A 19,958-nucleotide genomic window follows, 5' to 3' on the forward strand; every position below is an offset into this window, starting at 1 on the left:
GACAATGAAAATCACATAGAAAAGATTTCAGTTCTCTCGTAGGAAATACTGCTTTTACCTCCTGCCTTCTAATTTCCCATTCAGAAAGAAACTTTCTAAGGGGACTCTTGAATACTCAGGAAAATAGAAGCAACTCCCTTGCAGTGTGGCAGGCACTGGATGCATCTTCAGAATAAACTCTGACTGAGGGGGAGGCAAGGGGTGGTGAGGAGAAACCCTGTGGAAGGGGGGGTGAAGATAGAAAACATAAGAATGATGCTTTGGGATAGAATTAGCTTGAAAAATCTTGATACTAGACTGTCCTCTCATCTTTCCATGCCTCAAGGAACTTGGGACTGACCAAGTTATTTCATTACACTAATAAGGAGCTTTACAGAAAAAGTAAAATCAAAGAAATTGCAATGTTAACGAGAGGGTGAACTCCCAGTTATTAAAATTGGAGGTAACATATATACACATACTCATATATGTAGAAGTGTGCATTTTTTTCTTTCCTAGAGAAAAAATTAAAATGTATGAGAAAGATCAGTAATAGCAAAACTACAAAAAGTTCATTTACTCTACTTTCTGACCCATGAGGTAGTTCTTTAGCAATCAATATTGATATACATACATATTTTGCACATGTCAATACCTATATATCTATACATATATGTCCATACAACATGTACTTATAAACGTATATATGCATATGTGCATTTATACATATAAACATGTACACACACATAAACACACAATACATAATACATATATACACATACACACACATATACATATATATATATATATGTATATATATATAAATAAATTTCCTGGGGCAACTTGCCTCATATCTACATGAGAAGCATCAGGAACCTTGGATAGATAATGAACCTTGGACTCAGAAAGACAGACCCGGGTCTGAGCCCAGCCTCTGAGACCAGTTACTAACTATGGTATCATAGACAAGTCATTTAACTTCTCAGTGCCCACAGAAACTCTCTAAGAATATAAATAACAAATGAATTGTTGATTTGCAGTCATAGATGGAGTTTCCAGTTTTGGTGTTCTTTATATGCATGGAAACACAAATTCAGATAAATGCATATATACACACATATATACAGACATACACACATGTATACATGTATAGTCCTAGTTACTATCACATGTACATGTATGCTGTACGTCCATATGGTATTCTGCACGTGTATATGTGTATATATACTATTTACACACATTCATACATTTATCTATGTATCTATGTATATATACATGTATATGTGTATATACATATGCACAAATACATACTATATATATTTGGAGAGACAGAGAAAGATTCACAAATATAATCACATAGAAAGAGAGAGTAAGGTGAATTGAGATAGCTATTATGACAAAGAGATTGGCAGCAGTTGGCGTTGGGGAGGGTGGAGGCAGAAATAAATTTTGTTTTTCTAAATGTTTCCTATGCACTACCATAATAAAGGCTATTGGGTTTCATGAAGCAACTGTCTCCTTTATTTTTAGCAGTATGTCTTTTAAAAAACATTTTAATATTAAATGACTGTTCCCAATAAATCTCCACATATTTCTTTTCTTGAACTAAAGGGCTTATTTATTTTTAAAATCCACTATTACAGAGAAAGTAGGGCTATTCCTGAGGTTCAGCATCAAGCAGGAATATCATAACCAAGTTGTAGGAATTTTAAGAAACAGAATAAGTACTTTGGAACACATTTGGTAATACTTTCTTAGGCTCCAATTTTAATGGTCAAAAGGATGACCGACTTCATTTCTATCAAAGTTTTGACAAACTTTACTCTCTCCCAGCTCTTCTGCTGGTGGTTCCCTTATCTTGGTAATCAATATTGTTCTCTGATTTCCTTTTAGTCGATTACTGATTTTTTCAAAGTGGCCCTCTAAAAAACAAAACTCTTTTGCTGATGATGTATTTTTCTCCTCTGTTTTACATGGCACTTCTGGCCATAAGACCAAAATTAAAATGATTGTGATAAGATGATGTCCACATTTTGTAAGGTTTAAGTGAGGACAGCCACTGCTGACTTGTTGTGTTTACTGGGAATTTGTCTTTGGTGTCCACATCATAGTAGATGTTCCCTTAATTTTTAAGAATACTCTTCACTACTGGTCTTGCCTAGTCAGAGCTGTACCCAGAAGAGTGTGTGTGTGTGTGTGTGTGTGTGTGTGTGTGTGTGTATGTGTGTGTGTAAAGTGGCTACAACACCCTCCAAAGACCAGAGATTCTTAGAAGTCACTTACGTTTCAGAATGTTTCTTTGCTCCAACTCCTCAGCAGTTGGCCTCTGGCTCAGTCGCCTGCGGAAAAAATCCAGGAAAAGTTTTTGGACCATATCACATCCTTCTCAAATCGCTATTCTTCACTGACCGTTCTCCACACATGAAACAGGGGGAGTGGAGGACGAGCTTGGTCCATCATGTGTTCTGAAGGGCTGAATCTCCCCGAGGACACTTTTCTTCTCAGTTCCTCTATTTCAAACCCCAGGAAAGACACAGTGTGTTGTGTCATGGTAAAGCTGACCCTCCTCCTTCCTCTTTTCATTAGCCCCTCCTTCCCTGCTCCCTGCCCCCACCCTCTCTGCCTTCTAGGCAAGTTAAGTGAAACTTAGACTGGACACATGTCTTCACAGAATTTGCTTCCTCTCACTGCTGACTTCCCAACCAGGACTATGACTTCTTTTCTCCCTCTCGATGATGTAGTCAATTTTGAGGCCTGTGCCCAGTTTTCTCAGTCCCAGTTGAAACATAAAGAAATCCCCAGTCAATGGAGACTTAATGGGGCATGTCTGAACTACTTAGTACAATAGGCCTTCTTCTTCTTCTGGTCTCCACCCCACCACCATCAATGCTTTATTAGACTATGAAATGACAAAATGAATAGGATCAGAAATGACACTCTTGTGCCAGGCACATACTTTATTTTTTTTTTTTTTGCCTTAGCAAATAAAACATCACCAAGGGCCATAGGGTGGCATGACCTCAAGCCAGCAGGAAGAAGAGTAGGAAGAAAAACCTACACATAAGAATATGAGTATCAGTGACTGGAATGGGAAATATGAATGGTACCCAAAGAGGTAACCACATACTTTCATTCTTATAAAAAGGTCCAGGAATGATAACACTTAACACAGTGCAAGTGGGTATTAACAGAGAGGCTTGTATTTTCTGAAGGTTTTAGTGATTATGAAATCAGCCTGCAATTATCAAGAATTCTCCACTGCCCTTTGTGATGAAGTGTTTGCGAGGAGAAAGTTCTGGAAGGAATGCCAGGCTTCCCAGAGTATTCCATTGTGATTTAGTGATGTGTTGTAATTAATGGAATTCTCGACACACAAACGCTGTTAACTCCTACTGGTTACCAACTTCCACTCCTGGAGAGATTGTTAGATTGGGGCTCTGTGCAGTGAGAAACTTCAAGGCCTGATGATTTCTAAAAATTTCTATCAATATCTCCATCTCTATCTGATGCCCCAGAATAAGCACCTAGAGGCTATCCCAGGGGACAAGCCAGTGTGGACAGGTGAACAGGTCTTATCAAACAGGAAAGACTGCAAATTTAGGCACAGCAATTGCCTGGATGCTTGTCATTTGAAGACTCCCTACGTTCAGAGAGACTTGTAGTCGGGGTGTTGGGAACAGATGATATGTTGACTTTTAAACCACTGAAACCCATGGAGACTGTCAAGGAAGGCAAGGAAGGGAATGCTATCTGCACTTGGTGGAGGGTATATCTACCCACACTGATGAAGTCATAGATCTTTAATATGCTGAAGGATCTTCAGCTATGTCTATTCTTACTTCTCTGGTAATAATCATTGCTCTCAGTTTTAGTGACGTTAAGCCATGATCACCTGATTCACAGATGCTGAGGAGAAAAGCAAAGGATAGGTTTAAGAGAAAGGGTTTGGGTTAAACACAACCAAAAAAATGCTGATTATAAAGGTTGCGACACCTGCAAATTGTTAGCCACTGGCTTCTCTGGGCCTTTGTTTTCCTCATCTGTAAAACTGGAAGCTGGAAGGGACAAAAGCCCTTCTATCTCTAAAATATTAGGATTCTGCACTAAAATCAAGGCAATGGAGTAGAAACATTGTGCTTAGGACCCACATTTCTTGATTTTTTGTTTGGGATTCTTGTCTATTCCCTTCTCTAGTTTTTAATCCTGGCTCCATTCCCCTAGCCCAACTTTGAAGATTTCTTTTCCTCCTCCCCCCAACTAGTTTTATTTAAAACACAAATACGTCTTTCTCTGTAATGACTAATGGTTCAAATGATGCTGAACATTAAAATAACAGCTCATATTTATATAGAATTTTAAGGTTTGCTGAATGCTTCAATACATTACCTCATTTGATATATATACATGTATGTACATACATACATATTACATATGTACATATGTATGTAGTATAATATACATACAGCTATACCTGGGATAGTTCTTGGTAATGGGCAGAGATTCCAGATTTATGAAGGGAGAGCTCCAGGGATCCTACCTCTATTAAAACAACTCCTACTCTTTGCACATTCTTTAAGCAACTGAAATCATCCATGGTTCTGGGTGGTACATAGAGAAGGGTGTGAGGAGCAATCCATTTTTGGCCTGTGCCAAACATCTTACTGTGATTCCATTACCACAACTCCTTTCTGTGGTGATCTTTTTATTATTTTATTTTAGGACTCACTTTGCTAGGAATAGGGATAGGAGGGGCATAGAATCACTTATCTACCCATAGGTGACAGTAGGGTACAACTTGGGGTCCGCTGGTGAATGTTTGAAAAAATGCAAGGAAGGACACACTTCAAATTTAATCTGCATCATTAACATTTTCTTCATCACTTTCTCAAACCTAGACAATCAACAAAACAATAAATCAAGCCCTGATTTGCAGTGTTTAGTGATTACTGAGGTGTATATGCTCACACTGCAAATTTAACAATTTGCAAGCTAGTTGGAGCTGCCTCCATCAAGAAATTTCGTGTCACGAGCAAGGCATTCTTAAGGAAAACGTTTTATAGTCCTATTCTCCACTTGTTTCTTCACGATGTCCAGAAGAAGTGAGGAATCCCCCCTCCCTTGGTCTCAAAGTAATGGTACTGTTGATTACACAGGCTTGTCTGATTAATACCATTAATAGTGAGGAAATGATTTCCATAAATCAGATGGTGCCTGCTCAGTATAAACCAATGCTAAACGATTCACATTAAAATCAATCTGGAAAATCACCTGCTTCCTGCTCTAAATGCTACTCAGTGTCATTCACCATAAGTGGGTTTTCTTTTTCAAATGGAATTTAAAATATGAACTTGGCTTGTTTACTCTCAGTTTGGATGGTTTGGGCTGTACTAGTGATTGAGTGAATGGAACTCAGACAACACATAATTAAGTACTATGGACAAAACACTGCTCAAGGTGCTAGGAGGAATACAAAGACCAAATTAGACATTGTTGCAGAAAAGATTACAGCACAAAATGGAACATATTAGATCAGTCAACAAGAGAGCTATCAAGTGCTATATGAGCTCTATGAAAGGACTGTATCTAAAGGGAAGGATGAGAGTAGGGGAAGCAGAAAGGGTGTTAGAAGGGCATTTGAGCTCAGTCTCAAAGGATGGCTAGGAATTCAACAAGCAGAGACTGTGGAAGGAAGAGTGAGGGGTGAGGGTGGTGATGGGGGGAGAGTGTTTCTGGTCCAGGGAATGGTACAAGCAAAGGTGCATAGTTGGGAAGGTAGAGAGCTCTAATGAGGGATTCTTTCATTTGGTATATAAACCAGTTGTGGGGTATATTCACCCTTTTCATTTTTGATACTAGTGATTTGGTTTACTTCCTTCTTTTTTTTAAATCAAATTTTAAAATCAAATTTGTTTATCTATTTGATTTTTTTTCATAAAACCAACTCCCAGTTTTATTTAGTAATTCAATTACCTATTAATTCAATGATTTTTTCACTAAATTTTATTAATCTCACCTTTAATTTTTAGGATTTCCAATTTAAAGTTTAATTGAGAAGAGGGGGTGAATTTTGGTGGTTCAGAGGACAATTTTTCAAGGAAAGAGAATGCATCTGGAGCCTGCTGCCATAGGGGATGGGACGAAGGTGGCACCAGAAGGGAAGTACTACTACATTGGGATGCTGGGTGTGGTTGCATGAAGGAGATTATACACAGCAATATGGGCCGAGAGCTGGGATAGCAATTGCAGTGGGGAGGGAGGAGACTACCCTGGATATTGGGCACAGGATATGTTTGGGGGATGCTGAATAATCACTTTGGTTGGGGTTTAGAGTACAAAGAGGTGAGCAGTGTGAGACAAAGCTTAAAGGGTAGATTGGAACCAGAACGTAGAGGGATTTAAGATCTAGGCAGAGAAGGTTGAAATGGGATATCATTAAAGAGATGTCCTCCCTGTCCCTCAGCTTTCCACCATGAAACAATGAACTAAGAGTAACAAGGTCTGGATATCTCTTCTTCAGCATAAAAGGACCAAGAGAGAAATGGAGAGACAATCCTCAGCTGGGGACACCAATTTGCTTATTGCCCGAATCCTAAATATAGCCAACATGGTGGCAAAATGGCTTAGACATAGAGCCTTTGGAGCCAGAAGGCATTATCTCTGTAGATTACACCGATGCCCTAGGAGTCACAAAATCCTTATAACTTCCCTGGTAGGAGCACTGAACACTGTGTAGGATTAGTCTGATTGTACATGCTAATGATGTTTCTGCTTGTTTGACAACAGCAAGGTCACAGCTTTCACTGACACTTAACAACTGTTTCTGTTTCTGCTGTTCTGAATTTAAAGTCGGGTTCTCTGCTGCAGCATCAGGATGTGCCAGGAAGAAGAAAAATGGAACTGTGCTGACTTTCTGCATGTGAACAGCAAAATGATGTACACAGCGCAGAAGCCAGGGGTAGAAAAGTCCCAAGAGGCTGCCCAAGTGTGACAGAAGCTGCTGCCCCAAAGCACTCATTTCACAGGTAGTAGAAGAGGCACGATTTACCTAAACTGCTTTCAGGCAAAGTCCGAGACCACCATGAGGATGCAGGGACAGATGACCCCAGAGGCAGAATTAGGAGCAATGGTGGAAGTGGTAGAGAGGCAAATTTCAACAAAACCTTCCTAATAATTAGAGATGAATGAAAGTAGAATGGAGAGCTTCAAGGAATATTGGGTTCCCCTTCAATGTTGTTGTTTTGCTGTGTCCAACTCTTCCTGACCCCATGGACCATACTGTCCATGAGGTTTCCTTGGCAAAAATACTGGTTTGCTATTTCCTTCTCTAGTGGATTAAGGCAAACAGAGGTTAAGTGACTTGCCCAGGGTCTCACAGCTAGTAAGTGTCTGAGGCTGGATTTGAACTCCGGTCTTCAGGCCTAGTGCTCTATACACTGACCCACCTAGCTGCCCCTTCAATGGTAATTTTCAAACTGAGGCTGGAGGACATTGGATACGCTGCAGCAAGGATTCTGGGTTAGGCATGGGTGAGACTAGATGGTCTCTGAGCATTTAGATCCAGTAATTCTGTTAAACTAAGCATACAGCAATTTAGTGTGAAGAAAGGACTTGGTTATGAATATCTAAGAGTGATGGTTAACTTGGGACCCTTTGAGAAAGCTTATAGTTTCCATGGCCAGAGGCCCGATGAACTCATTCATTTTTAGCAAGGCTTCTGTAAAATATTCTTTCTTTTCTTTCATTTTAAACTGCTTCCCTCCCCCATCCCCCACTTTCATCCACTATTAGTCTCTTGGACAAGACACACATTCAGCCTGAGCAGATCTACTATTGGACCTCTGAAAAGGAGTCTGGGGGCCATCAGGCTAAGGCCCCTCAGGGAGGGTGAGCAGCCGGTTGATTTTCTTTTGACTCCAGCTCTATGACCTTCTGCTTTTTCTTTTTCCTAACTAAGCATACCATCTGTTTCCTCTCTTTTCACATTGATACACACACCCTGGCTCCTTTCATCCATTTTGGTCATGAGTATCAACTTTTATTCTCAATAAACTCTTTGCTTTAGCTTTCATTGAACAGTCAGATATTTCTAACTCTCTATTGAATCTCTCTGGATCAAGCTCAAATGACCTAAAATGGAACTTGTTTTCTCTCCTTAGAAACCCGCCACTCTTCCTGACTCCCCTGTTTCTGATAATGGTGCCACAATGCTGTTCCCATGGTTTGTAAGCCTTAGAGGTACATTATACTCTTCTTTTTCTTTCAGCCTGCACAACTACGACGTCAAGATCTGTCAATTCCATCTCCTTGAGATCTCTCCCATTTCTTCTCTCTACCGTTCTCATTGCCACCATACTCATTCAGGCTCTCAGTAACCCTTACTACTGGACTACTTCAACAGATCACATCACTCTACTAACATCAATGGCTCCACACTTTTTTGCTGAAAAGAAAAACAACCAAATCTATGATTTTGACTATCAAAGTAGTCATATTTAGGCTCTAATCTATCTCTGTCTAAATGCCCTTCACCACTTCCTTCTCTCCCATCTCTATGTGTTAAAATCCTACCTATCTTTCAAGTTCCAGCTCAACTGCTGCTTACTCCATGAAGTCTTCCCTCTAGAGCAGGGGTTCTTAAGCTATTTTTTATGTTCTGGACCCCTTGCACAATCTGATGAAACCTATGGAATCCTTCTCAGAATAATTTGTTTTTAAGTTCATAAGTGAAGGAAATACTAAATTTCAGTTAGAGGTTAGTGAAAATTTAAAAAAAATGTATTTTTCCCCATCCAAATTCATGAACCCCCTGAAATCTATACCCCTAAGAAGTCTGTGGACTACAGTTTAAGAACCCCTTGCTCTAGATGGAAGTGAATTTCTCTCTCCTATGAATTCTCATGGTATCTCATTCACAACTCTTCCATGCACCTACCAGCTTTCATTTTATAGTACAGTAATTTGTGTGTGTGTTAGTTCTCGTTTTTATTTTCAACCCCTTCAGGGAAAAGAAAACTTGTTATCCACATTCGCATCTTCACTGGTACCTAGCATATTGCCTAGCCCTCAATATTATATAGTTGTCAAATAGATAAATGAATAGACTAGCATTTAGAACATCTGGGATTTAGTACCACATTTGTTTCCAACCAGGTGTATGACCTTAGAGATGTTGCTTAACCTCTCTAGGCCTGAGTTTTCTGATATATAAAATGTATATACTCATCCCAAAGGGTTATTTTGATGATGCTTATGAGATAACTGCCATGAACAGTACTTTACACTTTTTTAAAAAAGCACACAAAAACAACAAAACAAAATAAAAAAGCATAAAGTGACACCTAGTCAAGTATTATTCAGCAACTTGGGAAAAAAAAAATCACTCTCCTCAAACTGGATAATAGGCACTTCCTAAGTGGAAACCTTTCCTTGACTTTATCCACTGAGAAGGTGGGTCAGGGTTGTGATCTGCACAGCTGGAATAATATTCACCCAAGGGAAATCCCAGACCCACCAACCGATGAATTGTACAATTTGGCAAAATAGGCAGCTGGTGTGTGCATCTGTTGGCGGTAGCAACTTCCTTCCCAGAGGGTCAAGATGCTTTGTAAATGAGCTTCCTTCATTCGGCTTCCTCGTGCTCTTTTGAGAGTTAGAGCTTTATCAGCTTCAGAGACCAGTGAGTTGGAAACAGGGGATGTACATCTTTCTGATCGCTCTGTTATTTTCACTTATTTCTTAAAGGTTTAGTTACAAGTTGGATGCATCAAGTAGTCACAGATTGGGGCAAAGAATAGAATACAATGAAGGAAATCGATGCTGGGAAATGTTGAGGCCATGGGAGAGGTTCCCTTGCGGTGGAAATAGGGCTGGGCATTCTGAGGCTATCCAGCTAGTTCAGTGCAGAAACATTTATTACATGCCTACTGTGTGCAAGACACTGTGACAGGTACTGAAATAGAGACTTTAAATAACAAGACACAGTCCCTGTTCTGAGGACCTTAATAGTCTAGTAGAGAAGATAATATATCTGCATTACTATTTCTAGGCTTTTTGTGTGGGTGTGTGGGTGTGTGGGTGTAGGATCTATGATTTCATGAGTGAAGGAACTCTCAGTGAGGAACTCCCTCTACCAATAAAGATAGCACCAAATGACTTGCTGAGGGTTGGATTTGAACCCAGGCCTCCCTGATTCTAAGTCCAGCTTTTTATCTGTTAGGTTAGGCTTTCTCACATTTGCCTCTCTTAGTATCTATATATCTATATCTATTTGTATTTAACAAGTAATGTGTGTATCTCTCTATACTGATATATAAAACTGGAATACAAGTTAGAATATTCTGATAATTTTTTACTTCAATTACTGAGAGGAAGAGAAACAGCTCAGACAATGCTGTCCTCTCTCAATCAATTTGCAGGCAGCTATGTGACATCCTGGATAGAATGCTGGACTGGGAGTAAGGAAGACTCCAACTTCAAATCCTGTCTCACTTAAAAGCTATGTGACTAATCACTTAATTTTCCACAGCCTCAGTTTCCTTATCTGTAAAATGGGTACAATTTGGGAAGCTAGGTGGCACAGTGGATAGAGTGTTACACTGAGAGTCAGGGAGACCTGAGTTTAAATCCAGCCTCAGACATTTACTAGCTATGTGACCATACCTCCCTCCCATGGTTATTGTGAAGATTAAATGAGATAAAAATTGTAAAGCACTTAGCACAGTGCCTGGCACATAATAAGTGCTATATAAATGTTAGCTATTATAATAATAGCACCTACTCTACAGGATTGTTGTAAGGTTCAAATGAGGTAATTTTTGTAAGGTGCTTTATAAACCTTGAAAGTTATATGTTGTTGTTCAGTCTGTTTTTAATTCGTGTCTGACTCTTCATGATCCCATTTGGGGTTTTCTTGGCAAAGATAATGGAGTGGTTTGCCATTTCCTTCTCTAGTCCATTTTACAGATGAGGAAACTGAGTCAAACAGGGTTGAGCGACTTGCCCAGGGTCACACAGCTAGTAAGTGCCTGAAGCCGCATTTGAACTCGTGTCTTCTTGACTTCAGGCCAGGTGCTCTATCCACTATGCTACCTAGCAGTCTGATTTAAGTTATATAATAACATTCAAATTTTAGATATTAACCTTCCCTCTTGCTTTCTTATTTTCTGGAACTTTAATACTTCACATTAAAAAACAAACAAACAAATAAACAAACCAAAATCATTTTCTCTGAATGGAAAATGTTAGCACAAAATCATAGAGTAAATTGAAACAGGGGAGGTCAGAGTGCATATGCAAGAGATGAAGGGTGGGAGAGGCATGAGCTTCATCTTCAAGGAAAAAAAAAAACTAGCTTGCCAGTTCCCTCACCTGAGACAGTGCGGAGAACATCAGGGAGTTGTGCTGGACTATTTGGCCGGACCTACTTTAGGTCAGTCGGTCTTTGAATGCAATTCTTAGGGTGGCATTCACCTCTTTGCGGAGGATAAAGATGCTTTCAGATCTGAGAATCAGCTCACACGCAGACAGATATTCAGAGCATCCTCTCGGCTCTGAGGAACACTGGTTCCAAATGGTCTGCTGAAGCAACGCTGGTCATTGTGTGCTTTGGCTGTTGGAATGCAGCCAGGTTATGTGTTCTTTACATACAGCAAAGTCAATAGTCTCTGTGACTGACAGAACTGATAAAGGACACTTAGGCAATAGTGCATCAATGGAGAAAGAAGTGGCAAACCCCTGCAGTATCTTTGTCAAGAAAACCCCACGGACAGAAGTCCACGGGCTCACAAAGAGTTAGACAAGACTGAAATGACTGCACAGCAGCAGCACCCTCACCACCACATCAGTTCGGAGCAGTGGTATCAAACAGAATTGGAAACACGGCTACTGTATGGAAGGCTCCCTGCAGGCTACATATTAACATAGAAAATGATATATTACCATTATCGATGTCCTACTGTATTTTTACTGATTTTATTAAATATTTCTCTATTACAGCTTAATGGGTTCAGCCCCGCCTGGCCACAATGCTGGTTGCACAGGCCAGGTGACCAGATGTTTGACATCTCTGATGTAGAGCACAAGCATGATTTCCGGTTGGTAAAATCAACATGAGAAGCCAAGCCCTAAACGAAAGTGAACAAAACTAAATTCCCACTGGCCTAAACTGATTTTATTCTCCAAACTGTCCCCTACTAGGAATAGAAGGAAACACCCTGGAAACTTCCTTAATATCAAACCATTAATTTGTGACAATCACCTTATAGATAAGTAGAAAAAAATTATTATTTTAGAAGTCTGAAGCATTAACATTCCTGAAGATTGAGAGCCAAGAGAAAAAAAAAACAGTTGAGGGACAAGAGAATTGCTTGCACCCAGTTTTTCTTTTTGTCAGTGACTGAAGCAGAGAATTCTTAGAATAATACAAAATTCCGACCTTTCAGGCTGGTAGGTTTCTTCAAGCCTAAGGCATGTCTGAGGCTCTCCAGCAAAGTTGCAGTGAGATGATTCCGACAGATAGGGCTAAAATGCTAGTGTTAAATCTTTGCTTTGAACCATGGCTACATGCTGTGCAATGCAGAACAACATTAGAAGAAACTGTGATTCTTCTTGCAATTTTCTCTCTCCCATTGAAGAAAGTATTTTTTCTTTTTTGCTTTGAGGTTAGTAATTCTCTATCTGTCAAAATTTTTCAATCTTTTTCTTTTTTCTTTTTTTTAAAGCTCTGACCAACTGTAGTTTAGCTGTAATATCTTAGATTTCCCCACCTACTTGGTGCACTAATTACAGGGTTGCTATGGAATGCAGTCATGTTCTTTTAATGGCAGCATTCCATTGAAATGTTTTCATTTCAATGAAACCCCAAAAAGTATCATGGGGAAGGATCAAGGCAGTGGTACTATTCTTAATGTACTTACTATATTAGTAAGACATTGCTTAAGTAGACAAGGGAACTAAGAAGCCATCTAGTATACCCCACCTCCCTCTTATTTTATAGATGAGGAGACTGAGGCCCAGAGCAGTTCAGTGATTTACCCAAATTTAATTAGATAGATTCAATAAACATTTATCAAGCACCCACTGTATGCCAGGCACTGTGCTACCAGGTAGGAAGCATTACAAGGTGGGATTTGAATCCATGTCCTCTAACTCCAGAATCCACAGGCTTTTTCCGCAGTACCATGTAGATACTACATTTTGGGATGGTTCCAGGGGTGTGGTGGAGTCAGCTCCTAGAGCCAATATTTAAATTTTCAGTGTGAGCATTTATGCCTTGGGACTCAGCAAGTGCTACAAATCAGGGCTTGATTTATTGTGTTGTTGATTGTAGACTTAAGAAAGTGATGGAGAAAACTTAAGATTAAGCTTAACAATGTATTGTGAGTACATTTTTTTTCTTGGAGAGTTGGTTGTTAAACATTTCCCAGCACATTCCTTTTATTTTATTTTTTGTTTTTTTAATTAATAAATTTATTTATTTTTTGTTTTCAACATTTACTTCCACAAGATTTTGAGTAACAAATTTTCACCCCATCTTGCCCCTCCCCCCACCCCAAGATGGCATGCATTCTGAATATCCTTTCCCCTGGTCTGCCTTCCCTTCTATCTCTCTCCCCCTTCTCTTATCCCCTTCCCCTTCAATTTTCCTGTAGGGTAGGATAGATTTCTGTACCCCATTTCCTGTATTTCTTATTTCCCAGTTGCATGTGAAAACATTTTTTTTTAAACATGTGTTTTTAAAACTTTGGGTTCCAAATTTTCTCCCTTCCTCCCTCCCCACCCACCCTCATCGAGAAGGCAAGCAACTCGATATAGGTTATATGTGTGCAGTTATGCAAAACACTTCCATAGTAGACATGCTGTGAAAAACTAACTCTATTTCCCTTAATCCTACCCCCCCATTTATTCTATTCTTTCTTTTGACCCTGTCCCTCATCAGAAGTATTTGCTTCTGATTGCCCCCTTTCCCAATCTACCCTCCTCTCTATCATCCCCCTACTCTCTTGTCCCCTTCCCCTCCTATTTTCCTGTAGGGTAAGACAGATTTCCATACCCAATTGAGTATGTATGTTATTCCCTCCTTAAGTCAAATCCTATGAGAATAAGATTCACTCATTCCTTCTCACCTTCCCTTGTTTCCCCTCCACTGTAAGAGCCTTTTCTTTTCTGTTTTTTGTTAGATAATTTACCCTGTTCTACCTCTCCCTTTCTCCTTCTCCTAGTATAATCCTCTCTGACCCCTTAATTTTATTCTCCAGATATGACCCCTTCCTCTTTAACTCATCCTGTGCTCTCTCTCTCTCTCTCTCTCTCTATCTACCTATATACACACATATAATTTTTTCCCCTCCAACTACCCTAATACTGACAAAGGTCTCATGAATTACAAATATCATCTTTCCATGCAGGAATGTAAACAGTTCAACCTTAATAAGTCTCTTATGATTTCTCTTTTCTGTTTACCTCTTCATGTTCCACTTGAGTCTTGTATTTGAAAGTCAAATTTTCTATTCAACTCTGGTCTTTTCATTAAGAATGCTTGAAAGTCCTCTATTTCACTGAATGACCATTTTCCCCCCGAAGGATTATACTCAGTTTTTCTGGGTAGGTGATTCTTGGTTGTAATCCTACCTCCTTTGCCCTCCAGAATATTATATTCCATGCCCTGCGGTCCCTTAATGTAGAAACATCTAAATCTTGTGTTATCCTGATTGTGTTTCCACAATACTTGAATTGTTTTTTCTGGCTGCTTGTAATATTTTCTCCTTGACCTGGGAACTCTGGAATTTGGCTACAATATTCCTAGGAGTTTTCCTTTGGGGATCTCTTTCAGGAGGAGAATGGTGGATTCTTTGAATTTCTATTTTGCCCTCTGGTTCTAAAATATCAAGGCAGTTTTCCTTGATAATTTCTTGAAAGATGATATCTAGGCTCTTTTTTTGATCATGGCTTTCAGATAGTCCAATAATTTTAAAATTCTCTCTCCTGGATCTATTTTCCAGGTCAGTTGTTTTTCCAATGAGGTATTTCACATTGTTTTCTATTTTTTCATTTGTTTGGATTTGTTTTACAGTGTCTTGATTTCTCATAAAGTCACTAGCTTCCAATTGCTCTATTCTAATTTTGAAGGAAGTATTTTCTTCAGTAATCTTTTGGACTTCCTTTTCCATTTGTCCAATTTTGCTTTTTAGGGCATTCTGCTCCTCATTGGCTTTTTGGACCTCTTTTGCCATTTGGGTTAGGCTATTTTTTGAGGTGTTATATTCTTCAGTATTTTTTTGGGTCTCCTTTAGCAAGCTTGTTTTTCATGATTTTCTTGCATCACTCTCAGTTTTTCCTCTACTTTTCTTACTTGCTTCTCCAAATCCCTTTTGAGCTCTTCCAAGGCCTGGGACTGATTCATATTTTTCTTGGAAGCTTTGGATGTAGGAGCTTTGGCTTTATTGTCTTCTTCTGGTTGTATGTTTTGATCTTCTTTGTCACCAAAGTAAGATAATCTAGTCTGACTCTTTTTGCACTGCCTACTCATGATCCCAACCAATTACTTGAGTTTTAAACTCTTTGTTAAGGTAAAAGTCTGCTTCCAATGTGGAGAATGTACTGTCTCAAGCTTCGGGGGTTTGTACAGCTGTTTTCAGAGGTAATTCTAGGGACCTGTAAATTTTCAGTTCTTCCAAGGTGCTATGATAAGGGGCAAGGTGTTTCCTCTCCACCTCCACAACAAGCTCCACCACGCCAGTGCTCCTCCTTGCCCCAGGACCACCCCTCAGAACTGTGACCCAGATCCAAGCACTGGAAAAGCAAGAGATTCCTGCCTCAGCCCTGGCAAAGAGATCCTTGCAATCACCCTCTGATCAGCCTCTCGATTCCCCCTCAGTCTGTGGGCCGGGAGCTCAGGAGGCAGCCGCGGCCCTGGGCCACGCTCCGGACTTAGTGCTGAGACCTAGCTCCTTCTCTCACCGCAGTCACAGACTTTTCCCACTGACCTTCTAAGTTGTCTTTGGCATTCGTGGGTTGAGAAGTCTGGAAACTGCCACAGCTGCCTGCAATTCAGTCCTCTGAGGCCTGCTCCAGCTTTGCTGTGGCCTGCGCGCCCATGCCAAGCTGTGATCCTCATCAACCATCCAGGCTGTCTTGGGCTGGAAATTTGTTTCACTCTGTCTTTTTGTGGGTTCTGCTGCATCAGAATTTGTTTAGAGCCATTTTTTATAGGTATTTGGAGGGGTTTTGGGGAGAGCTCAAACAAGTCACTGCTTTTACTCCGCCATCTTGGCTCTGCCCCTTGACACTTGCAACTCTTCCCCAGCACATTCCTGAATGGTTCTGTCAATATGTATAAGATTACATTCCATCTATATTAAATATATCTTGTATGTACTCAGTTATTTGTGTGGTATCTTCTCCTTTAAAATATGAACTATCCTTGAGAGTAAGGACAGTGCTATTGCCTTTCCTTGTATCCTTAGCACTTAGCACAATGACTGGCACAGAGTAAACACTTAAGCAAATGCCTGATGACAGAATTGCTGATATACTGTGGACCTGTTTCACCACTTTCTCTTTATCCTCCATTCTGTAACTCTTTCTTTCTTTCTTTTTTTTTCCTTGAGGCAATAACGGTTAAGTGACTTGTCCAGGGTCACACAACTGCTAAGTGTCTGAGGCCAGATTTGAATTCAGGTCCTTCTGACTCCAGGGCTGGTACCCTATCCACTGCACCACCTAGCTAACTTGCATTATTTCTTAAGAATTAATGTTTAGGGACAATTTGGCCTCTATAATCTTGGAGTTTTGCCTTAGCTGTCTTGAGGTTTTCATAATCTGCTGAGAGCAACATTATCACTTCCACTTTGTTATTGTTCAGTCGTTCCAGTTGTGTCCAACTCTGTGACCTCATTTTTGTGGTTTTCTTGACAAAGATACTGGAGTGGTTTGCCATGTCCTTCTCCAGCCATTTTACAGATGAGGAAACTGAGGCAAACAGGGTTAAGTGACTTGTACAGGGTCACACAGCTAGTAGGCATCTGAGACTGGATTTGAATTTAGGTCTTCTTGACTCCAGGTCCAGTGCTCTATCTACTTCACCACCTAGCTGCCTCTCTCCCTCTCTCTCTGTCTCTCCCCTCTCCCTCTCTCTCTCACACACACACAATGTTGATATTTTATATTATGAGGGTACCATTCTTCTGCATAACTCCAGATTCATCCTTAGTGTGATTTCTTGCAATAGTAACCATGAGGTCCATACTGCATTCTTCCTCAAAGCCTGTGATTTGTGTTGGCTCAATAAATGGGAAACACTAACAAACACCTCTCATAGCATCTCTACTCAAAGCCTCTTGAGAAGTAGTCAAGTTGGACATTGGCTCCAGTCTGCTTATCTTCTTACTTTCCCCTTCCACCGTTTCCCCTATTCCCAAGGTTAAATATGGGCCTTGGCTTTCTTCCATTAGGAAATGGAGGACTTTTATTAGTCATTTTGGAATATATTAGAAATGGGCTTTTACTGGATAACCATGGAAGTGCCACATTTCAATTTCTCTTTGACCATCGGAGGGAATATACACTCTGGTTTACCATGGAAGGGACTTTGAAAGGCAAAAATTGAAACAGAAACAATAATCTTTACTTCCTTATCCCTACCCTCTTCAACAATACCTGCCTTTTGCCTCCGCAACATCTTTCACATCACCTTCAAATCACATCATCTCACAACTATCTCTCACACATCTAGGCCCTCAAGTGCAGACAGTCAAAGGGCTGCACTTGAGGACCTGGAGGGCCACATGTGGTCTGGAGGCCTCAAGTTCCCCACCCCTGGCCTAACCTATGCCTGCACAATAATTCTCTCTACAACATGGTCAACAGATGGTCTTCCAGCCTTTGCTTAAAGAACTCTTGGAAAATGGACCCACTGCTTCTCAAGGCAGGACAGAACTGAAGGTCTGAGCTTAGAAAAAAGCCACAACTCTCCTTGGCTTATAAGAAGGGCTGCTTAGGGGGAATATTTTTATAAGCATTCACATAGAGATGTCTTTTGATAGATTATTTTGAAAAGTTTTTTGTATGCCATATTACAGAATACCTTCTCTACCTCCAGTGCCTCCCTCCACCCACAATATTTAGTATTCTGCTTCTAATTTGAAACCAAATGTGTCCCAGACCAAGTAACTGAATACTTTGCTATCCTAATCAAAATCTATATGCCTCTCAGGGCCTGAAAATCCCTACATAAAATACACTTCCTAAATAATGGAGAACAAAGAAAAAGGTGCAGCCAGATATATCTTCTTTCTTCTAGCTCTCATAAGTTTCTAGGTAGTCTAAACAGTCTTTAGAGAAATGATCTCTACACCTCAAAAATGGCACATCTCAGTTTTCTAATGAGACTTGCCTGATAGAGCTGTTTTGTCTTCATTTTTGTTTTTTTCAAATGCTATAGACTCTACATAGTTAAGGATCTGTAGGTATATTATAGGGAGGAAGGGAGAAAAAATAAGGAATGTAATGACAAGTAGAGGGAAGGGTGGCGTATTAGTTTTGCATTGCTAGAGAACCTAGCTGTTTCAAATTTTTGTTATCCTGTTCATGAGCAAAATGAATGATGTTGATGATACATTTGTCTGCCTTGTCTACCCTATTGAATTTGCAAATTCGTGGATGGAGGAGATTGTATTTATTCTTAAATGCCTAAAACATGGTGGATATGCAATAAATATTTGACTGAATAACGAACGTGATCTCAGTGAACACTGGTCCATATTCTTTCTGTCTGCCTGTCTCCCTCCCTCAGTATCCTTGTTTTTAGCCCTTCTTATTTACTTTGCATCAGACACACTCAGGCACACACATACACAACAGGCTAATGGGAAACTCAGGCTTAGATCAGCAATGGGAGGATGGCAAACAGCTGCTCAACACTGAAATACACTGGAAGATATTTATAGGATAAAGCAGCATGTTTCCATGTCTAGCTATGTCTTATCTGAAGGAGCAATATAACCAGATTCCCCTGCCTTCTTCCATCAGCATCTTACAGGACATAAGCTGATGGTATAATTCTACCATGCATTCTACTAAGAAAAGGACAGCTTTCTTAACCCTTGTCCTGAAATACCTTTCCCAGCATTGTAGCCATGTAGCTCTCTCCTGTGAGATTAATCTGGACTGAGCTTGTTTGGATGAGGAGAATCTTTAATAGTACAAGACAGACACACAAAGACATTTCTCACAGAGGAGAATAACAAATAGCAAAGTTCCGGGAACCAGATTTAGCTTGATTACCCCCCACTGATGGCCCATAGGCATTTCAGACTTGTTTTGTTATTGTTGTTGTTGTTTGTCCTTCATTCTGAGACAACTGTGGCATCAGGGAGGTGATGCCATGACATGCAAGTGAATTGGATTTAAAGGAGGGAGGGCTGTGCAAAGTCACCAGCCTCACTTTCTCCTCCAAGAGCCATCTGGGTCCAGTGGCCAGATATAGATCAGGATGACTGGAGATGGCCCCGGATGCAGTGGGGGACCTTTGCCTTTTCAAGCTAAGGTCTTTAACAAGTCTCAGTTTGACTGAAGGAATGTCCATTCAGTGATTAAGGCTTAATTAGAAATGGGGCAGAGAATGGCCTCTGTGCCTAACTAAAAAAAAAAAGCCACCTGGGAGGGGTAGACCCTCAGGGTTTCTGGCCAAAACAGAAACAATTGCTAGTTATCATTCTGAGTCAATCAGGGCCCAAACAATGACCAAGTAGGGCTTGGCCTGGGACCTATTGTTGGCCAATCCAGGAGAGCCAGAGTGATTTGGGGTTGAAAAAAAAAGTTTCAGAGATTAAAATAAAATTTACTTTCACTTTGGGTAGAGCACCCACAAGTAAGGGTGTGATATCCTAGGGGGACAGAGGGAAGGGAAAGGAAGAAAGAGAGACAGAGAGACCGAGAAAGAAAGAAAGAAAGAAAGAAAGAAAGAAAGAAAGAAAGAAAGA

The 19,958-nt window shown here is 40.2% G+C and overlaps 1 protein-coding gene across 1 annotated transcript in view; it reads right to left on the minus strand.

Annotated features, from left to right (window-relative positions):
- The window catches only part of PHACTR1 (phosphatase and actin regulator 1), a 242,340-nt gene that overhangs the window by 24,096 nt on the left and 198,286 nt on the right, over positions 1 to 19,958 (minus strand). The window contains exon 8 of the mRNA XM_027877093.1: positions 2,263 to 2,318. Within this exon, the coding sequence (XP_027732894.1) occupies positions 2,263 to 2,318 (56 nt within the window). The remainder of the gene's footprint in view (positions 1 to 2,262; positions 2,319 to 19,958) is intronic.

The sequence above is a fragment of the Vombatus ursinus genome, unplaced genomic scaffold (assembly GCF_900497805.2).
Source record: "Vombatus ursinus unplaced genomic scaffold, bare-nosed wombat genome assembly UNPS02000577.1, whole genome shotgun sequence".
Classification (NCBI taxonomy): domain Eukaryota; kingdom Metazoa; phylum Chordata; class Mammalia; order Diprotodontia; family Vombatidae; genus Vombatus; species Vombatus ursinus.